The 18,765-nt window shown below is 42.6% G+C and overlaps 1 protein-coding gene across 6 annotated transcripts in view; it reads right to left on the bottom strand.

Annotated features, from left to right (window-relative positions):
- Window positions 1-17,652, bottom strand: part of CTNNAL1 (catenin alpha like 1) — a 71,672-nt gene extending 54,020 nt beyond the window's left edge. For 2 of the 6 annotated variants that reach the window (XM_039329237.1, XM_039329239.1), the window contains exon 1: window positions 17,105-17,431. In XM_039329237.1, the coding sequence (XP_039185171.1) occupies window positions 17,105-17,251 (147 nt within the window). In that variant the 5' untranslated portion in view covers window positions 17,252-17,431. Of the gene's footprint in view, window positions 1-15,040; window positions 17,063-17,104; window positions 17,433-17,528 lie in introns of those variants that run through there. The other 4 variants (XM_039329243.1, XM_039329240.1, XM_039329241.1 and 1 more) reach the window with 4 other exon arrangements.
- Window positions 17,653-18,765: the final 1,113 nt, after the last annotated feature.

Below are 18,765 nucleotides of genomic sequence, written 5' to 3'. Positions count from 1 at the left end.
CCCAATGGGCCATCACACCCACCCAATGGGCCACACCCACCCAGCACCCAATGATGCATAAGTGGGTTTTGGGTTGCAGTTTGGGCACTCCGTCTCTAAAAGGTTTGCCATCACTGGCATAGAACATAAGCCAGCATTTTTAAAAAAATGCGACCAGTTTTATATACGAACTAGATGTGTTTTGTAAAGAAGGGGGGGATCCAAAACCAAAAATAAACTCTTATTTGGTAAGATGAAATATTTGTATGCTGGGTTTTTTTGCCAAAGAAGGTGTTACAAAATACTGATTGGAAGGGTATCCAAATTTCTGTGCCTGTGATATTCAGTGTGTTTTATTCTTTGAATCTGTAAACAAGTTGGCGTTAAATATGCATTCAAATTTAGACAAAGATATTATATTTAGCTTTGTACTTTTCGGTTATATAGTGAATCATTAATAAGAGTATAGAAAATATCATTCAAAAAGCTATCAAGGCACAGCAAAAGACTACCACTTTTTTTAAAAATAAGTTTTTTAAATGTTCTCAAGTGCAGTATAAAATCAGAATATATTTAGTGATACTGTTTCCGGTAGATAAGCTCCTGAAAATGTTAGACTGTTTTTGAAGTATCATACAACAGTAAATAATTGTGTGATACTTGGCATTCCATGGCTTATGTAGGCTGGTTCTCACATAAGGCTAACACACAATACAGCATTATATGCCTAAACAGGAAGGGACACACACATAAGCTTGGCACTCTACCCCACCCACCTTTCCTCTCCTCCCATGCAACTGAAAGATGGATAAACTAGAACTGAGTAGTATATTTGCAGATTCCTGGTTTGCTTTATTATTATATGCAGTTTGGAAATTATGATTTTAAAATATCCTTTGCTCAATAAATCATCCAGGGAAATCTTTTATGGTTTATCTAACTAAAGAGTTTTTTGTTTCACTTTCCAATATTGGTTTACCCAAAATCACAAGCCAGGAATCTGCAGAAGTGAAATGAAATCTGCTTTAGTTTGACTGTTGAAATAAATTCCTTTTGGCAGAATAAATGAGGGGGAGGAATTCTCAAAACAAGATAGACAGCAGAGGCCTTGAGCTCAACATTTCATGCCAGCGCATAACACTTGTACAAGCAAACTAAATCATGGCTTAGAATCCACTTAGGAATTGTGTGCTCACACACACATCTAGGAATCTTAGGAATTCCTCTACATGTTAATTCTTGATTGTCTCTCTATAGACAGTTTAGAAATGGCCCTTCTCATATACAGTATAAAGAAAAAAAGCTATTATATTAATCCACAATATGTAGCCATTTAGCCTATATTTTTCCTTAGAAAGACTTCATTTTAAGCTGTAATGCAATATGTCTAAATTGATAATTTAATTTTAACTACATCTCATTATACTTCACCCTTGGCATTCAAATACCAGGAGCTTATTCCTCAAATAGTCTTTACAAGTTCTTCAAGGGATATTTATTCCCAAGAGTTAAATCTGTTGCTCAGCAGCATACCTGAAATATTAAGTCTATGTGAAAAATCAAGGAAGTATTTAGTTAATCTGAGCACAGCAAACAAGAAGAAAAACAAAATAATTTCATCATGTAGCACTCTGCTACTATCCATGTTAATATAATGGGGGGAAATGTGTTTAATATGGAATGCCACAAATCTTTATGCTAAAAATATTCATATGGGAAAGCATTTGCATAATATTCAAACCTGCAAATCTGAACACAGGCTGCCTGTGTTCCTCTGAACACACTGAAAACTGTAACAGTGATTAGGACCACATATAGCTTTATACATATCGCTCATATCTACACTAATCTTAATTTGCAGTTTTGCTCATATGAAAGTCTGTGACACTGCATCATACAGAATTTATTAGATCATTTCAATCACATGATTCCGGAAGCTTTAACATATCCAGAAACCATTTCTTCTCTGCTGGATGGGGTCACATGGGGCAAGTGATTTACCTCTTTCTAAACTTGCAGGTGGAACAAAGTGTTCTTTCTAGAAGGATGAGAAGATCAAGCTCACGTCAGCTGCCCCTTTTCTAGCCAATGGATGGGGGTCAGGCTGGACTTCTTTTGCCATTTCTTTGCCTCCAGGAGATGCTATCTGGTCCTGAGTCAGAAGCAGAAGTCAGAATGTACACAGTATGTATGACTTCTGCTCATCTAGCATCAATATGATGAAGCATCTCTTCACTGCCCTGATCAGTACTGTAATTATATTTGTTAGTCCTTAATAGTGGTACCCACAGAAGACAATAATAGCAAGAGGCAATCAGTCAGCAGAACAGAGGCCACAACCTTCTTTTAAACATTCCTAAAAGCACTTGTGCAAAAATACATTATAATTCCACAGCACCTAAATAAACTAAGGAACAGTGTCTCACTTCAAATTGATGTCTTATTAACAATTGTTTTTGTAAGGCTTCTGACACTTTTTACAGCCAATTATCTTAACTATTAAGTTAGCTACATAACTCTTGAACATGGAATCTGACCACAGAATTTTCAGAAGCATCATTTTTCAAGAATGAAACAAAATTTCACATGTCATAAGCTTGTTTTCCTCTTTCTCTCTCTCCTCATGCCTTCTTCACTGTGAATTATGTATTTGCAAGTCTAAACATAGAGACAGATTTCCGCTAATGCTGTAAGTTCCAATGGCTGTCTCTTTCCTAAACATAGTGAGGAATGTATGTGTGCGTGTGTGTATGTGTATTAAATATATATATATGCAAAGGCTGTTTGAGCAGTTAATGGCTGGAGAAAAACAAAGTTTTGTGGGAAAAGGAGAGATTCATTGAACACCACATCCAACATCTTTTGAATTCAGGGCAGTTACTGCATGAAAAAAGTTTTTCCTCATTCAACAACTGAGCAAAGTAACATCCCTTGCACAGTAAAATGAGGCATGTTAACTCTAAGAATCTAAATGTCCAAACCAAAAAAGCACCCACAAAAACCCACCCTATTATTTGAACCCGCTTTTTTTTATCAGCAACTGAGTGACACAAATCTGATACACAGAAAAGGATATCAAGAAAAGATTATTGTTTGAATATGCAATTTTCTGACTGCTGGGAGCTGTATTTAAGAAAAGCAATAGTAATAGCACTTAGACATATATACTGCTACATAGTGCTTTACAGACCTCTTTAAGCAGTTTTACAGAGTTTGCATGCTCTATTGCCCCAACAATCTGGCTCCTCATTTTACTAACCTCGGAAGGATGGAAAGCTGAGTCAACCTGGAGCTGGTCAGGATCTAAGTCAACCTTGAGTGGTGGCCAAGACTGAGTTTGAGGTGATCATATACAACAGAACCAAGATTTTCTGAATTTAGAGAGGAGAAAGACTGGGGTCCCTCTTTGTTTTCAAAGTTAAATCATTGCATAGCTTATTGTACACCGTATTTGTCTGCACATCTCTTCCACTGTAAAATGAAAGAATGCCACCAATTTTTGGCAACTATGGACAACAGAGTTTTGGGGAAATGCAAAAAAGAAGTATGTGCCCACTCAGATTGCACACTCCTAATCTACAAAGCATTAACAGATTAAGGAATCTGAGTAGAGGAAAATAAACAATCCACCATCTTTCCTGTGCTGTGCTTTAGAAATCCTTTAATAGAAAAATAAATAAATAAAATAAGGGACTATGCTTTTAAATAAGCAACAGGACTGATGGGGATCTGGGCTGATATTTGTGGGCATTATTATGTGTGTCTTAAACCAATACCTACTTTCATTGAGAAAGAAGGTGCCATCATCTGAATCAGCCCTGACATTATTTTACTAGAAAAATATGGAGACCATCCTGCTTCACTGCTAAAGTGCTTCCAAAAAAACTTAGGTGAGCATGGCTTCTTCATGCAGGTGCACCATCAAATGTCAAATCAAGATATTCTTAACAAATGTGACCCCAGAGCTTGTACCATACTCTACAGGCCTGGAATTGACTGACTTGATTGAATTTGAGGATGAGAAAGGATGAGGAAGCATCTTATGTGTTTTATGCAAGGACCCACCTCAGCTAACCACCCAAGAAAGCAGAACTCTTGAAACAGGCATTGTCTCAAAAGGAAACTTTTATTAGGGGTTAGTGACAGTAAGGAAGTCAAGGCAAGATGTGAGAAAAATCCCACTTGAACGGTATAATTAAACCAGCAACATTCTTCCTCCCACCAAAGTCAAATGTCCATTTGAAATCCAGTCAATCCACAGGTGGCACAATGAGCAGGGTACTGGCACAGATGGCCCACATCTCAAGGTCTTCTCCATCTTTCATTTCTCTGTAACCATCTCCCTGATAAGGGAGACACATTCCTTTCTCAAGTGGATAGAGGTGGAAGAAGGAAAGCAGAAAGTGAAAGTTATCCCAAGGGAGAACAAATATCCCCCCCTTCCTCCCGCTACATGGCAGGCCCCAAAGCAAAGCTAAAGAATATATATTCTCTTGGGAGACAATAAGAATTTGGGGAACTGACACTTACATGAGCATGGCTTCTTCATGCAGATGCACCATCAAATGTCAAATCAAGATATTCTTAACAAATGTGACCCCAGAGCTTGCACCATACTCTACAGGCCTGGAATTGACTGACTTGATTGAATTTGAGGATGAGAAAGCATCTTATGTCTTTTATGCAAAATCACATTTAAAGCAGTTTTTTTCAAACTATGCTCTGGGAGAGTCTAAAGGCGAAAACAAAACAAAAAATTCATTAAAACATACAGTCACTAATTTTCTTGTTACTAGAATTTTGCCACTTATTCCAGAAGATACAGTATATTTTTAAACTAACAAATTCCGTAATCTAAAAAAGTTTGAAAACTCCTATCTTAGAACACATTATTTAGATTCTCCACTCGTCATGCTGGAGAACACATTATTTAGGAGCATAGCAAAAAACAACAACACCAAAACAAAAGGTAAATGAATGTCTACCTCAAGACAACTACTGTCATACTTAATTCTCACAAACATGCTATCTATATTCCCTTTTACTTCTGTTCTGTGTGGTTTCATAATGCATACATTCAGAGAAACTGCATGAACACATACATTTTATGTTTTGCTTTCATTCTCTATATAGCTTCTCTCTACTTTCTTCCCACGTTCTCATACACTTCAGGGAGTAAAATGGAAGTAAGATCTTGCTTTCAGGGCTAAGAAGGCCAAATCTCTTTAAATGAAGGATTTAGCTTAGAGTTTACAAGTTACTGAACACCATACAAAGCATACAGGAAAGTCCCCACAGCTCCAATTTTTAAAAACTGAAATGACCAGAAATTGGTAGAAGGTACTAGATCATTTTTTTAGTCATTATACACCACAGGTTGCCAACAATCCTTTTCCCTAGAATAATCACATCAATTAGCCATGACTGCAGACAGTACAAAATATAATTCAAGTAGTATCTTGAATGTGGAATGTACCTCTTGAGAAGATACAACACTATCGCTGTACTAAACTGATTTATTTATTGACGTGTTGTATTTACAGACTAGACTGGTGTAATCAGTTAATTCTCAGGGTTTTACAAAACAAATAAAAGCAAGCACATAATAAAATAAAAAAGGAAAACAATTACTAAAGTAGTGTAAAGTAACCAAAAAATGGCAAATCTAATAGCAGCAATAATTAGATTTCAAAGACCTTCCAAAAACACTTAATCTTCACAAACATTAGAACAGTGGTTCTCAACCTGTGGGTCGGGACCCCATTTGGGGTCGAATGACCATTTCACAGGGGTCGCCAAACCACGCTGTCCGCCATTTTTTTCCCTTTTCCCTAGCTGTCCTACTCCCTCTTATTGGTGGCCACACCCACTTGGGGGTCACCACAACATGGGGAACTATATTATGGGGTCACGGCATTAGAAAGGTTGAGAATCACTGCATTAGAAGATTTTTTAAAATCTAAATACAGGCAGTCCTTCAGTGACCATTCAAAATTAGGATGGTGTTGAATAAGAAAACTTATGACCGGTCCATACTGACCTTTCAGCATTCTCAACGTTGCATGATTTTTCATTTTACAACCGTGTCTCTTAGCAACAAAGTCCCTACTCCCAATTACAATAAACTGATGACCATCTCTAAATAAAAGAAATGAATAACTAAATATGAAAAAGATAGATAAAAGAGTAAATACCAAACAGACCACTGTTGAGACTATTCTGCCAAACACGGCTGCTGCTGGAAAACAATACTTCCAGGGCCCTTCTCCCCTTCTCTCACATATATATGGGACGCCCTAAGAATCCCTACTCACAATGAGCATGCAAGGTAAGCTGGCACTAAAGGAAAGCAGCAGTTCTGAGGATGACTGAGAACCAAGCCAAACAGAGCTTTAAATGTTAAAACTGGGACTTTGAATCACCTACTGGAAGTCAGCACAATTGCCTACTAGAGACTAGAAGGGGTGTTGACTTACCTGAACGCTTTTTTTCAGCACAGAGATGGATAATCCACTCAATGGATTGAGACTGTATTCCTGCCCAATCAGATCAGTCAGCCAAAGTTGCCACGCCTGTCCTGGACCACGAGATCCCAGTCTTGACACGAGCGCAGCCACTGACTGACAGTCAGACGTTTTGGCTCAAGCTAAATATTCCCTATTACCCTGTCTAGAAGGGTGGGTGTGGATTATCCATCTCCGTGCTGAGAAAAGGCGTTCAGGTAAGTCAACGCCCCTTCTCCAGCATTGGAGATGGATAATCCACTCAATGGGACATACCAAAGCCTATTGTCCCTTGGGTTGGGGAATAGACTGGTCCCGTGTGTAACTTTGGTCTAGAACCTGCTGGAGAACCCTCCTACCGAAGGAGGCCTCTGCAGAGGAGTACCTGTCAATTTTGTAGTGGCGAATGAATGGAGAGGGCGAAGCCCAAGTGGCCGCCCTGCAAACCTCTTCAATAGAAGCCTGCATGGCCCATGCTGCTGAGGTGGCAGCGCTCCTTGTGGAGTGGGCCGTGATATGCCTGGGGACCGGCAAGGCCTCCGCCTGGTATGCCCCAGTGATGCATGCCCTAATCCACCTTCCAATGGTAGAGGACGAGACCTTCCGGCCCCTAGTGGAAGGGTGGGAGGATATGAAAAGCGCTTCTGAGTGTCGGAATTCCGCTGTATGTGAAATGTAATATCTTAGTGCTCTGCGTACGTCCAAGGTGTGCCATTGTTGCTCTAGGGCATGAGTTGGGTTTGGACAGAAGTCTGGTAGGACTATCTCCTGTGCTCTGTGAAAAAGGGAGTTGACCTTTGGAATGAAGGAAGGATCTATTCTTAAGACTACCCTGTCCCTGTGAAAGTGACACAGGTCCTTCCTCGTTAAGAGAGAAGCTAACTCGGATATACGTTGAGCTGACGTGATAGCTACTAAGAATGCTACCTTATGGGTCAGGTAGCGAATGTCACATGTTTTGAGTGGTTCGAAAGGTGCTCTGGTAAGAGCTTGTAGTACTCGTGGCAGTTCCCACGATGGGTATCTGTGCACGGTTGGAGGTCTAATATTCGCAGCCCCCTTGAGAAAGGATCGTATTAAGGGATGCTTACCCACGGTTTCACCGGGCCTGGCCGAAAGTATTGTTGAGAGAGCGGTGATCTGCCTGCGTAGCGTGTTTGGCGAAAGACCCCTCTCTAAGCCGTCTAGTAGGAATTCCAGGATCTTGGGAACTGTGATCCCCTTGAGTGGTAATTCCTGCTTAGAGCACCATGACTGGAAACTTCTCCACGTGGCCTCGTAGATACGGTTCGTGGAAGGACGCCTAGAAGCCTGTATGACCCTAATTACAGCTTTGCCCCTTGGTACGGAGCCGGAGCCAATTTCCACTTGGATTTGGTATCAGCCTGCCAGTTCTTCAGCCAGAGGAAGCGCCTGCTCGCGATGTTTGACACCGTTGCCTTGGCTGAAAACTTGGTCGCTAAGAGTGTCGCGTCCGACGCATATTCCGTGGCCGCTACATTTTGCTGAGTTCCTGGTGGGTACGTATGTCCTCCATGGGAACCCGGCCTTGTAATTCTTGGAGCCAACAGAGTGTGGCTCTGGTGAAAAAGGATGCGGAAGTAGTCGCCCTGGTAGCCCATGCTATTGCCTGGTGTGTTCTCCTGTAGTTGGACTCACCCTTTCGGTCCTCGGCTTTAAGAGTCTCTGCAAAGTCTCCTGATATGGCCTGTCCGATATCAGGGGTCCCATGGGTTCATCCACCACCGGTACCTCCAAGGTTCCCTCCAGCTCCTTTGCTATGTTAAATAGCTTCCTCTCCGCATTGCTGGGAAGCGGTAGGGAGGTTGGTGCTGACCACTGTTTCCTTATTGTGTTTAGGAACATGGTCGGGCATGGTATCCAGTGTTGAGTGGTTACCTTTTCGGCGAACGTTGGCTCAGCCTCCGTGTCGACTGTGATAGGTTCCACTGTTGTTCCATGCCCAAGATGGGCTGTGGCCTCAGCCTTGCGCAGAATGGTGACAAAAAGAGAAGGGTTAAAAAGGCCGTTGAAGGACGGCACCTGAGGTGAATTGTCCTCCTCCTCGGACATTTGGATCTCCTGTGACGTACCTGGCTGATCCAGGTAAGGTTCCTCGGAGACCGACGAGTCTGAGAGAGAAGAGAGGTCCTGATGGTCCTCCGTTTCCTCCCGATGCCTCGCTCTAAGCCCTAGAGGCTTGGCCTTGGAGGTCTGAGCCCTAGCCTCAAATGCCCAGTCTACTGCCTGCGCTATTAGGGTAGCTAGTAGATCCCCCGTCAGTGCAGGAGGAGTAACCATTGCCTGCGACCCTGCTGGTGCTGTGGTTAGCGTGGTCACCGCAGTTTCTTGTATCCTCCGTGGAGAGGGGGATCGGGAGAGCGATGGGAGTTCGCCTATCCCGCCCTCTGTTTGGGACTGGGATGAGTTCCCTATAGACCAAACGCCCCGTGGGGATGAAGAGAGTCCCAGCAGTAGTTCAGGAACTATCCCCCCGCTCTGCCTATTTTCAATTCTGGCCGTTTTCTGGGCTCTGTTGAATTCTTTTTCTAGGGCTTGGTGCCTTCTAATTGCCTGTTTGTCAGCCTTTTTTGATGACTTCCTTGCAGCCTTTCTAGGGGCTGCCGAGGATTCCGAATCCTCTGAAGCGGGTGCTCCAGAGGTTGAAGGCAAGGCTCCAGTAGAGGGAATGATTGCTTCCTCCATTCTCCACTAGCGCAGGGTCACGATAGGGGGACCCAGGTAGTAGGAAAGTTCCAACTCTGAGTAAGGACAGACGCACTACAGGGGGCGCATGGAACTCAGGAACAGACTCTGCAAATGGTCAGAATTAGTCACTGTGCACGGATAAGGACAGGCACGCTAGTGGGAATGCCTGGAATCCGGCTTGACTGTGGTGGGTAAGGACAGGCACACGACTGGGTATGCCTGGAACCCACCACTAAATCCAGAAGCGTACGGGCCACTAATGGGGGACCCGAAGTCCGAAAGGAGCCAAAGGCAACTAAACACAGTTAGTTATGAAAGGTTCTTATTTACTTTAGATTGAAGACACCAAGTCCTGGAACCAGCAGCTATGTGTCTGATTTGAATGGCTCTAAATGAATAGTAGGTGTTCTAGTACCCTAGTACTGTTTGCCTTTAATTTATCCAGCGGCTGGACCAAGGCCTTTCTGGGGGCATTGAGTCCCCTTTGTTTTACGTGAAAATATGGCCGCCATTGCCAGGAGACTACTGCGCATGTGCTAAAAAGGCCAGGAGGCTACTGCGCATGTGCTAAAAAGGCAGGAGACTACTGCGCATGTGTTAAAATGGCTACCGAGCATGCGCAGAAGTCTCCCTTCTTGCCTGTGCCACATGTGGCTATAAGAAAGAGCCGCGCGTGCGCCGAGCTGCCCAGTTAATGGCGGCTCATTTAAATGTCCCCGAGAAGCCTGGTGAGTGAAATAAATAGCGCCTTCGCTCGCCAGCTGTTTCGCGCCACCTGGATGATTCCCGGAATCAATCTCCCTCCCGGCATGCGTTCCCTTTGCCCTCCGCTCCCCTCGCTAATCGCTTGCCTTCTTCGTGCGGAGTTTCCGAGGGATTCCCCGTTCGTTTAAGGCCGCTGCTGGCTGTTCCGGCTATCCGATGTGGGGGGGGTGGAGGGTTGGGGGTTAGGTGAGGGAGGGGAGTTAGGGAATTCACCCCCTTTTAAGTGAGGGTGGTTTTCCCTCTGGGGAATCTGAATTCCGAATCCTACAATTTAGTAAAAGAATTTTTTTTTAATATTTTAGAATAATCAATCAAATTAAATTATCTCCAATTAATCCTAACCTAAGTCATTTCAGCTACTAGCAGATAATCCACCAATGGAAAGAAACTATACCTGCCTAGGAGCCAAAGTTGTGCGTCTGTTCTCTGGGCTAGATCAGTCAAGACTGGGATCTCGTGGTCCAGGACAGGCGTGGCAACTTTGGCTGACTGATCTGATTGGGCAGGAATATAGTCTCAACCCATTGAGTGGATTATCCATCTCCAGTGCTGGAGAATATAGCTGTGATGGATCCATCTCCTCCTCATATAGAGGCTGCTACCCTGCTCCAACTGCAGTTCTGGATGGTGTTTAAAGAGAGCCCCATGGAAAGAGCACTACAGCAATCTAATCTTGTGGTGATGAGGGCATGAGTCATTGCACTTCTAAGAACACAGACACAAAAATGCCAAATATTGTAGTAAATTGTTGATTTTGGTCCACTTGTTATGCACCACTTGTTCTCTACAGGCAAAGTAACTAAACTGTTTTTTTACAGGTAACTAAATTCACCTTATGTGACTGACAGTTCAATTTTCTGCATGTCAACTAAAATTCAATGTGACTTGCTCCCAGGAGAGGTACAGGTAGGACTGCAGCTTGAATTTAAAAGGTCCAAAAGACTGGTCCACACTAATTACATCCCCATGTCAATTTTTTGAGATTTCAGAACATCCTTTTTTAACTCCACATTTCTCTCTCCAGTTTCAAAAGCAGTTTATATTTCAGATTGAGAAAAGATTGCTATTTGGGGAAAACATACATTATTTTCTCTCCTGGCATCCCACTTCAAAATCCCCTCCCCTCTCTCTTTCCTCTCACAATACATCCCACACTTTATAACAATCTTCCAGTTAATTTTACAGGCTATCTATTTTCAATACTTTGTAACACAGTGGTTTTCAACCTTTTTAATGCCGCGACCCCCAATTGGTCGTAAGTCGAGGACTACTCAACTGGTTATAAGTCGAGGACTACTCAACTGGTGCAGCACCGTTTGCAGAATGGGACTTTTGGCAGGCTCAGCAGGGCAGAGACAGCCTGGACAATTCCTATTGGCTTTTGAAAGCCAATAGAATTAGACTCTATTCAAGAGAGTCTATTCTATTGGCTTTCAAAAGCCAATAGAATAAAAGGGAGTAGCACAGCTAAGGAAAAGGGGGAAAAAATGGTGGACTGCGTTGTTTGGCGACCCCCGTGAAATGGTCATTCGACCCCAAATGGGGTCCCGCCCACAGGTTGAGAACCACTGTTGTAACACAACAATTATAGTCATTTAGGGCTGATTCATATTCATAGATAAATACCACTACAAAGTAAGTTCTTTTATTTTTTCCCAAGTAAAGATATCTCAACTCAGTGGTTCAGATTATAGAAATGCAAGAAATTGCCCATTGAAAAGTATCACACTTGGAAGAAATAAAAGGTATCTTTACTGTATCTGCACAGGCTTGTACTACTTCAACTTGTTTTATATCTTGATGTAGAGTTATCTATCTTGATGTTGAGTCAAAAGAATAGCCTGTTTTGTACTTTAACTCTTGCAGTTATGATAATATCCTTTCAGATGTAATCTTGCCTCAACCAGTATTCATTGTATAAAAATTGCCCCTCTGGGTGGTTATTTATAATGAATCATGTGCAACCTTCCAATTACAATATTCCAGTGTGCAGTCATGTACAATATTCCAACTGATATAAATTTATTTGAAAAAACTATTAATGAGATATTGGTTTGAATGTATATTCAACAGACAAGCCATAGACTTGATGCTTATTTCTGTGTTAGAAGGTGTAAGAGTATGCATTTGTAAATAAATCTGAAATCATTTCAATGTTTTTCTTGCCTGAAAATTAATTTAATAGTTCATGAACACCATGATGGCATTGAAAACTCAAGGTCTTAATAGACATATATCATGAAAAACAAAACACTCTTCCTTCCTGAGCATCTGCCTGCAATTCTGCAGCAGGAATGGAAAAATCTGTAGGCAGAATGCCACTCCTGAACTCCATTATTATAGCTCCACATCTTTTTCTCCCCTCTCTTTTTAGTGGGACATATACAAACTAACTCCATATGTTCTTTTAAAAAAATCAGAAAAACACAGGAAATCTGCTGCTATCTTCTTTATATCACTGACCCATCTGATCTGTATCACCAGCTTCCTTACAACGAGCTTCCCTCAAACATTAAGTATTCTCTTGCCACAACAGTTTGTCCACTCATCAGCCATTCACCATGCAACCATCACCACCAGCAACATGCTGCCAACATTTAATTAATTTTCAATTCTATTTTTATTTTACTGAATTATTGCTGTTACAATTTCTAATTCTTCACTACATACAGCTGAGGCTCAGGTCACAGTATTGTAATAATTTAAGCATGTCTCATCTTTTGTAAAAGGAAACATTTCCAAGCTATCCATTTAGTTCCTCTATTGCAACTGTTCCCATTCTGGAGACAGGTGGTGGTTTTGAAAGTACTGCAAGTCATTTTATGGAATTTATAAAATAAAATAGATATTTAAGTCCAGCTTTGTCTTTCAGTTGACACACTACCTTAGTGATGGCGAACCATTTATAGATCGAGTGCCCAAAACCCGCCCCGCTCCGCCTCCCGCCCTGCCTGCTCCACTCCTGCCCCGCCCGCAGGGCCACCCACCGCCTCCATGGCCCGCCGCAGATTGTCCAGGCGGCCATGCAGCGCCATAGCAGCCACGCCCTTTGCCTGCACCCTGCAACATCATCTGCACGCGACAGGGTGTGAGGTCAGAGTCTTGTCCCTGCTGCCTGGCTGCCATGTCCTTGGCTGCCCAGGAGTGACTCTCCTCCTGGGGGGGGGGTTGCTGGTGAGAAAGGGGCTGTGGGGGGAGGCGGGGCTAGGGCAACAGCATCTGTGCCCACAGATAGGTTCACTTCCCTTGAGAACTGGCAATCTCACAAAAAAAAGTTTTTAATTTTTATTTTATTTACAATAAAAATAAATCCCTAACTTATATGGTAGTCCTCAAAAGCTATATAAAAGAAAATACTCAGAATTGACTACTATTGTTTCACCATAAACATCAAGGCAATTTTTTAATGATAAAATACAGACTAGGACAGCAGAAACTTTACCTTGACAGAATAGTAAGTTCTTTCCAAATATTCCAGCTCCCATTTGCGCAACCACTTTTAATCAGGCTCAATAAAAACAAATTAGCTACCATGTGCATCTGTGTGTGTGTGTGTATATATACACACATATCTTGAAGCATATGTGAGCTGAAGATGATGAATGGCCAGCAAGCAGTCAAGACAAGAAACAGTTATAATATACTGCAGCAGAAGAGGAAATGATCTGACAACAGTAATAATTTTAAAAAGATCAAACATCAGATAAAAGTGGCAGGAAGACTGCTGTGATAATTCAGTCAACAGGTCATTAAGACATGCACTGGCTTTAGCAGTAAATGCAGTAATATTAGAACGGCTATTGAATATACTAAAGGAGATCAGTGGAATTAAAGGGGAAACATTGTTTCATTCTGGCTATAGGAATGCAGCCTAATGTCATCAGATAATTGTTGTCAATCAATTATCAATCAATTTGAGTATCAATCATGAAAGATAGTACTGGAATAAATGATCGAATTCTCTGCCTTAGTATAAATATCTATTCCCCAGCAAACACTAAACAGTCTTACTCACCTGGTATTTTGCTATTATCCAAACCACCCAATCTTTTTGCCCTGGTTGGGCTGTGCATACTTTACCTACTAGGCATCATTTCTCTCACCATTTTTCTATCTGCGACCCATGAACAGAAAGAATTAGCCTCTTTTTAATGACTTTAGAGACTATAACATAGCCAAATTTCTCTGGCAATATTTTTATTTTTTTAATTTTATCATAGCACATTCAATTTTCACTGTGGGAGTTCATACAGAGTTTCCCTTTACATTATCTTCATCAAAACCCAATAAAGAAGGTTCAAAAGCAGGAAGAATCACCTCTATTTTACCAGTTGCATGATAACAAGAATAGCAAAGGTTTGGACCAGTGAGAGGAGTAATTCAGTTGAATATAAATTTAAACTCTGGTCAAACAGTCTGTATTAGCTATTCTTGCTCTTGTAATCTAGTATTCTACAATTTCAAAAGCTAAATTTATTCTGTGCAATTTAGAGCCAAAGTTATACTTGTCTCATGATGATGTTAGGCCTTTTGTGCATCCATATATTTCTATTTTATCTAAACAAGTTAATTTAAATTCAACTTGAATTCCTGGAAAAGCTAAAGGTATATTACTTGCTTATTCAGATATACACAGAATGGCTTATTAATTGTAATCTAAAATTATCATTAATGCATCTTCTTGTATTTAGCATAGTACTGTAGTCAAACCAGAATAAATGGAGTATTTGTAAATACTTCTAAATGTTAGCTTTTAAACTATTACTTCAGTTCCTGTTTCCAATATTTCTTGATTTCCTATTTTTTCAAAGCCAGTCGCTAAACTATTGAACGTTGTGTCTCATCTTACAGAGGCCTCCAAAATCTTAATGCAAAACATGTTCACTTGTCCCATTTAACTCACTGAAATTCACTTCCAAATATTTCATACTTTAGAATACACTGAATGATATAAGCCAGTGATGGTGAATCTTTTAGAGACCTAGTGCCCAAAAACCGCCCTGCCCACTCCGTCCCCCCGCCCTGCCCCTGCTACGCCCCCACCCCACCCGCCCGCAGGACCACCCACCATCTCCACAGCCTACCATAGCAGATCACCCAGGCGGCCCAGCAGCGTCATGGAGGCCATGCCCTCTGCCCGCGCCTTGCAGTATCATCTATGTGACGGGGCGCAAGGGTGGCATCTTGTCCCTGCTGCCATGTGCTTGGCTGTGCTCCTTTGTGCGGGCTGTTGCCAGGGGTGATTCTCCTCCAGGGGGGCTGCAGGGCTGGGGTGACGGCGTGCGTGTCCACAGAGAGGGCTCCGAGTGCTGCCTCTGGCACATGTGCCATAGGTTCACCACCACTAATATAAGCTATTACAATATTTTTACTGAGTCTGATACAACTAGGCAAGTAAACAGCTGCTTTCTAAGTTGCCCAATGGAAAAGAGTATGCATTAAGTACAGTAAAGAAACTTTTGAATAGCCACAGGGAAATGAAGAAAGATAATCTTTAAAAAATGGAACAGCATCTTCTATGAACTTGTTAAACTATTTTTAAAAATATTTAAATTGTTCTAACCATCATTAAGTTTGGAAGCAGCAAAGCAACTTCTGTTCCAAATCACTTTACCTCATTAATCTCATAAACTACAGACCATAAAGCCAGAAGAATATATAATCATTATATATCATATGCATTATGTAAATAAATTGATACAGGAAAAAGCCACAGTAGTTTATCATCCAACATAATCATTTGTTTGCATAGAATTTTAAAAAGAACACTTCACCAAGGAGGCCTGTAAAATCCAAATCCATTTCACTGGTTTTTCTTCCAGTTTCCACTCATTCTGGCTTCCAACTGAAACATCTGAAATTCTGTCTACACCCACAGCCTGAACATTCAATAAAATTAATGCTGCAATTCAGCAACCTTCTTAGTTTCCTGCTGAAATGTACTGCCTGAACAGGGATTAATCCAGAAGCAGACTGACTTTTCCCCTGGCTTTTGACAAAGCACTGACAGGCTAAACCAAGATGATCAAAATGCTCCCTGTGAAATGAATGAGAACTGCAGATAACTAAGATGCTACTTCAACTAGTTCTCTTGCATAAGGGCAAGCCATGATTTGTGTGTGCTCACATAGTCCAATCTTATATACATTTACTGGAAAATAAATTTTACTGGTTCCAAAGGCACAGATTTACCAATGGGAGATACTCAATCGTATTTTCAGTACATTTTCCCAGAAAGTCTTTATTTTATGGGGCGACTAGAAGAATAACTGTTTTGAGAGCTGCAGATGAACTACTCTTATTGAATTTGCAGGATTTTCAGAGACTGGAGAAGTGCTGCCTTATAAGATTACGAGGCGTACATCGTCCTCGTTTAAGGTTAACTTTCATGCAATATAATATATCCTTCCTCCCTCGCCCTACAAAGATTGCGAGCGAAGGCTACACGGGATGCGCTGCTAATCCTCCGGAAGGCAGTCAAAATTCTTTCAAGGATTACAGCTCGTGAGGGTGAGCATTAAAAAAAAAAAAAAAAGTTATGCCCGACTTCTGGGCCCGAGAGAAAGACAAAACAAAGCACAAAGGCCAGGCTGAAATTCCAAGATGTTCTCTCGCTGGACAAGACTCGTAAACCCCCGTTTGCAGTTCTTTTAAGTGGGTTTTGGTTTCACCAAGTTGGACTCAAGCCAAACCCGCGTTCCGAATTCCGGGCGACGCTTCCAAGTTCTTTCCGGAGGGAGCGAAAGCGCGCGCGCGCAAATGGGGGGGGGCGTGGGGGTACGGCTGGAGAGGGATTCTTGCTCCAGGCTACTTTACAATGCTTTTGAAAGACCCCCCCCCCCCCCCGCATCAGTCCCCAACTCCGGGAGCTTTTTAACGACATCCCCGGAGGGCGAGTGGGGCACAGCCACCGAAAATGTAAAGCAAAGATACTTTCCTTGGGAAGCCGTCTGTTAAGGGCCCCTATCCGGAGTGACTCTGGATAGCATGCACTCGAAATGAAAATCAGGACTTAAGGAAGGGGTACCGACGGCGCGCGGGTAACCTAAGGCGCCTGCCGGAGAGTGAAGGACGGAAACGACCGATCGGGACTGAGATAGTAGCCGCGCGGGAGCCAAGCCGCCCGCTCGGCTTTACTTGCTCGTTACCTGCGCCACGAGCGGTACCAGCGTCTGCTCCACCGAGCGCGAGCGGATCTGGAGCCCCAGCATCGGTTCCCAACCCAGAGCCGAAGCGGGCGGCGAGCGCGGCCACGCGAGTCCGCAGCTGCCGCTACCACCGGGAAACGCGGCCATTGCTCCGGCGCTACACAGCTCGCTCTTTCCCGACTCTCCCGCCCGCACGGGACCCGCCGGGGAGAGAAGGAGGAGGAGGAGGAGGTGGGAGGCGAAGCCAAAGCTCGCTTGCTTGACTGGGCTCCGCCTGGTCTCCACCTCCTCCTTAGTCTTCCCGCCTTCTGCCCTCGCCCTTCCCTCCAGCTGCAAACGGGACATGGGTCTGCCTGGGCGGATTGGTGTGATCTCGCCGATCCCTCAGGCGGGAAAATTACACAGGGCTGCAACTGTTACCAACCTTCAGCCTCCTCCCGTCTGTTGGTTTTTATTTCCATCACCTGCAGGCTCTTCAGTATCCCAAATCCTTAAATAAGCCATCAGCTTTAGAGTGGCAGCATTACAGAAACCATCCAATCCAAAATAACTACGGTAAGCTAAGATGAAACTTGATCGAGTTTAACATATATTGGCCAATGCAGCCGGTTAAGTTTGCAACTGATCTGATAAAAGTGTATTGCGCGAACTCAAAATACCGTGAATTCCCGAGATGTCGCGGATCTTTCTTACAGAACACGCGTCCTCGCGCGCGTAAACCACGGACAAAAATATTTCCTTCGGACACGTTCCTCTCCATTTGGTTATACTAGGTGAGTCGACGATGGCAGCTTACCGTGCAGTTTGTTTATTTATTGACTGAATTGCTACACGAAGACAAAAAGAATTATACATACGTAGACAAGGTGTACGAAAAGTCAGCCCCCATAGACTATTAGATAAATTATGTTAAATGTGTGAATCGGTTACCACTTTCACTCAAACACATTATTTTGACTTATGACCTTTGAACATTTCTTAAGTACAGTAATTATCTCTGAAAAAAAATATAACACTGTAATTGGCCTATCGGCTTGGCATACGGGTCAACTGGTTTTGGTACATCCCGTAGGTATAAAATCTCCACATATAAGGCTGCCCAACTCTCAGTGATCTTGGCAGCATATAGATTTTTTAAAAATAACAGGAAATCAATTTTAAAAATAAGTCAGAAAAAACAGACGTGCATCAATATGCTAAACATCCTACTCAGGGGAACCCAGACCCCCCCCCCCCCAACCTTAACCAGAGCTCAGGAACAAAGAAAGACTCTTAAGGCTCAGGGGGATACTATTCCAGGCCTGGATGACAGGACAGAGAAAGCATTAAGGTCCCGTTAGATGGGGTTGAGTAAATGCATTGGGAAAACGCCACCCCTCAGAGAAGTATGCCATGAAGTGCTTTGGAGTAACAATTAGCATCTTGAATTGCAGTGGAAATGTGATAGGTAGGCAAGCTGAGGCAAGCCCATAACTGCTTGCAACTCTTTGTTCTGGACCAGCTGTATCATCTTCAAGGGCAGCCCTGTGTAAAGCCCACTGCAGTAGTTCACATGCAAAGTAACTGTAGCATAAATGAATGTGAAAAGGGCATTCCTAATCCACGAAAGGGTGCAATTAGTGTAGCAAATCTGAGCAAAGATCATCTCATGCACATCTTCC

The sequence above is a fragment of the Crotalus tigris genome, unplaced genomic scaffold (genome assembly GCF_016545835.1).
Source record: "Crotalus tigris isolate CLP2741 ecotype Arizona unplaced genomic scaffold, ASM1654583v1 scf7180000024391.5723578, whole genome shotgun sequence".
NCBI lineage: Eukaryota > Metazoa > Chordata > Lepidosauria > Squamata > Viperidae > Crotalus > Crotalus tigris.
Note: the sequence above shows the minus strand (reverse complement) of the source record. Positions and strands in the feature narration are given on the sequence as shown.